General features: G+C 37.5%; 1 protein-coding gene across 1 annotated transcript in view; it reads left to right on the forward strand.

Moving 5' to 3' along the window:
- LOC143291638 (multidrug resistance-associated protein 1-like) overlaps positions 1-2,500 on the forward strand; it is an 89,986-nt gene that overhangs the window by 71,686 nt on the left and 15,800 nt on the right. Inside the window, exon 28 of the mRNA XM_076601610.1 lies at positions 466-567. Within this exon, the coding sequence (XP_076457725.1) occupies positions 466-567 (102 nt within the window). The remainder of the gene's footprint in view (positions 1-465; positions 568-2,500) is intronic.

Here is a 2,500-nt window from a genome sequence, read left to right on the forward strand (position 1 = left end):
AGTAGTAATAGTAGTGGTAGTAAAATGATGACTGTGTGTGGAGTGATGGCCTAGAGGTAACGCGTCCGCCTAGGAAGCGAGAGAATTTGAGCGCGCTGGTTCGAATCACGGCTCAGCCGCGGATATTTTCTCCCCCTCCACTAGACCTTGAGTTGTGGTCTGGACGCTAGTCATTCGGATGAGACGATAAACCGAGGTCCCGTGTGCAGCATGCACTTAGCGCACGTAAAAGAACCCACGGCAACAAAGGGGTTGTTCCTGGCAAAATTCTGTAGGAAAATCCACTTCGATAGGAAAAACAAATAAAAGTGTACGCAGGAAAAAATACCCCCCAAAATGGCTGGCGCTGTAGTATAGCGACGCGCTCTCTCTGGAGAGAGAGCAGCCCGAATTTCACACAGAGAAATCTGTTGTGATAAAAAGAAATACAAATACAAATAATCATTGTCATTGTCATGATCGCAGATCTCCTCCTGCCTGACGTGGATGGTGAGGCAGCTGAGTGACCTGGAGACCAACATTGTGTCTGTGGAGAGAATCAAGGAGTACTCTGAACTGGACTCTGAGGTGTGTGTGTGTGTGTGTGTGTGTGTGTGTGTGTGTGTGTGTGTGTTTGTGTGTGTGTCTGTGGGGGTGGGGTGGGGGCAGTGTGTGTGTGTGTGTGTGTGTGTGTGTGTGTGTGTGTGTGTGTGATGACCTGCAGACCAACATTGTGTCTGTGGAGAGAATCAAGGAGTACTCTGAACTGAACTCTGAGGTGTGTGTGTGTGTGTGTGTGTGTGTGTGTGTGTGTGTGTGTGTGTGTGTGTGTGTGATGACCTGCAGACCAACATTGTTTCTGTGGAGAGAATCAAGGAGTACTCTGAACTGAACTCTGAGGTGTGTGTGTGTGTGTGTGTGTGTGTGTGTGTGTGTGTGTTTGTGTGTGTGTCTGTGGGGGTGGGGTGGGGGCAGTGTGTGTGGGTAGTGCGTGTGTGTGTGCGTGTGTGTGTGTGTGTGTGTGTGTGTGTGTGTGTGTGAGAGAGAGAGAGAGAGATAATGGGAATAATTTGCTGAAGTTTTGTGTAAAAAAAAAAAAAGGACAACAATAAAACATTTTTGCAACGAAAATTTAACAACCATAACAGTGATCCAATTGGATTATTTATGAAAGATTTTTTTTAATCGTGTATTACGAATAGACTGCTGAAAATTGTCGACACTGGAGATGATTCTAGATCAGGGATATGGGACTTTAACATATTGCAAGTTAGTATGGATGAGTATAAGAGAGAGAGACAGAGAGAGAGATTTACGAAGAATGAAATTGTCACACAACAAAGGAACCAACAGTTGAAGAAGAGGACCCAGAGGTAACATTATAAGTTTGGGTTTGGTTTGGTTTGATTTGGATATGAAATGTTTCTTTTTCTTTTTGGCAAAAACGTTATTCAGTCATTTATTTTACACCCCACACACACCCTTTTTTTTGTTTGTTTTGTTTTACTTTGTGTTGTTTTCTGTTGTTTTTTTCTTTCTTTTTATTGGGGCCGTGCCAGGGTGGCTCAGTACACGAAAGACAGTAAATTGAATGAGAAGAGTATCTGTATCAGTATCAGTATCAGTATCTGTATCTGTATCAGTATCAGTAGCCCAAGGAGGCGTCACTGCTTTCGTTCAAATCCATATACGCTACACCACATCTGCCAAGCAGAATCCTGACCAGCAGCGGAACCCAACGCGCCTAGTCAGACCTTGAGAAAAAATAAAAATAAAAAATAAATAAAATAGAATAACAAAACTTTATAAAAAAAATAAAAAAAGTAAAATAAAATAAAATAAATTATACTTGACAAAAAAGAAGAAAAAAAAATAAATAAAATAAAATAAAATAAACTGAAATGAAATAACAAAACTTCAAAAAAAATATTAAAAAAGATAAATAAGATAAAATAATTTTAAAAAATGATAGATAAATACATAAAAATACTACTACTAATGATAATAATATTCATAAGGCGCAAAATCTTGATGAAGTCAACTCTAAGCGCACACCAAAACACACACACACGCACACACAAAAAAAGACAACCATGATGATAAGTAAGCAAATAAATGAGAAGAGAAGAAAAACAACAATAACCGTGTATGACTGAAGAATATTTGTTGGAAAAAGCGTTGACTGTATGAAAGATTTAAAGAAGAAACAAACGATCAATCCGAAAAACAAATACAAACAAAAAAAGAAACAAACAAAAAAACACAACCACAAAGAAACAAGTAATATATATATATATATATATATATATATATATATATATATAAATTTTAAAAGAAAGAAAGAAAAAGAAGAAAAGGAATAATAATAATAATAATAATAATAATATTAATAATAATAATAATAAGCCCGCAACCACAAAACCAACAGAAAATAAGAAAAGACCTGCCTTGCCTATTGTTGTTGTGGTAGTTGATTCAGTGACTTTTTTTTTTTTTCCTTTTTTTTCACGACTCCCGCTGT

The sequence above is a fragment of the Babylonia areolata genome, chromosome 17 (assembly GCF_041734735.1).
Source record: "Babylonia areolata isolate BAREFJ2019XMU chromosome 17, ASM4173473v1, whole genome shotgun sequence".
Lineage (NCBI taxonomy): Eukaryota > Metazoa > Mollusca > Gastropoda > Neogastropoda > Buccinidae > Babylonia > Babylonia areolata.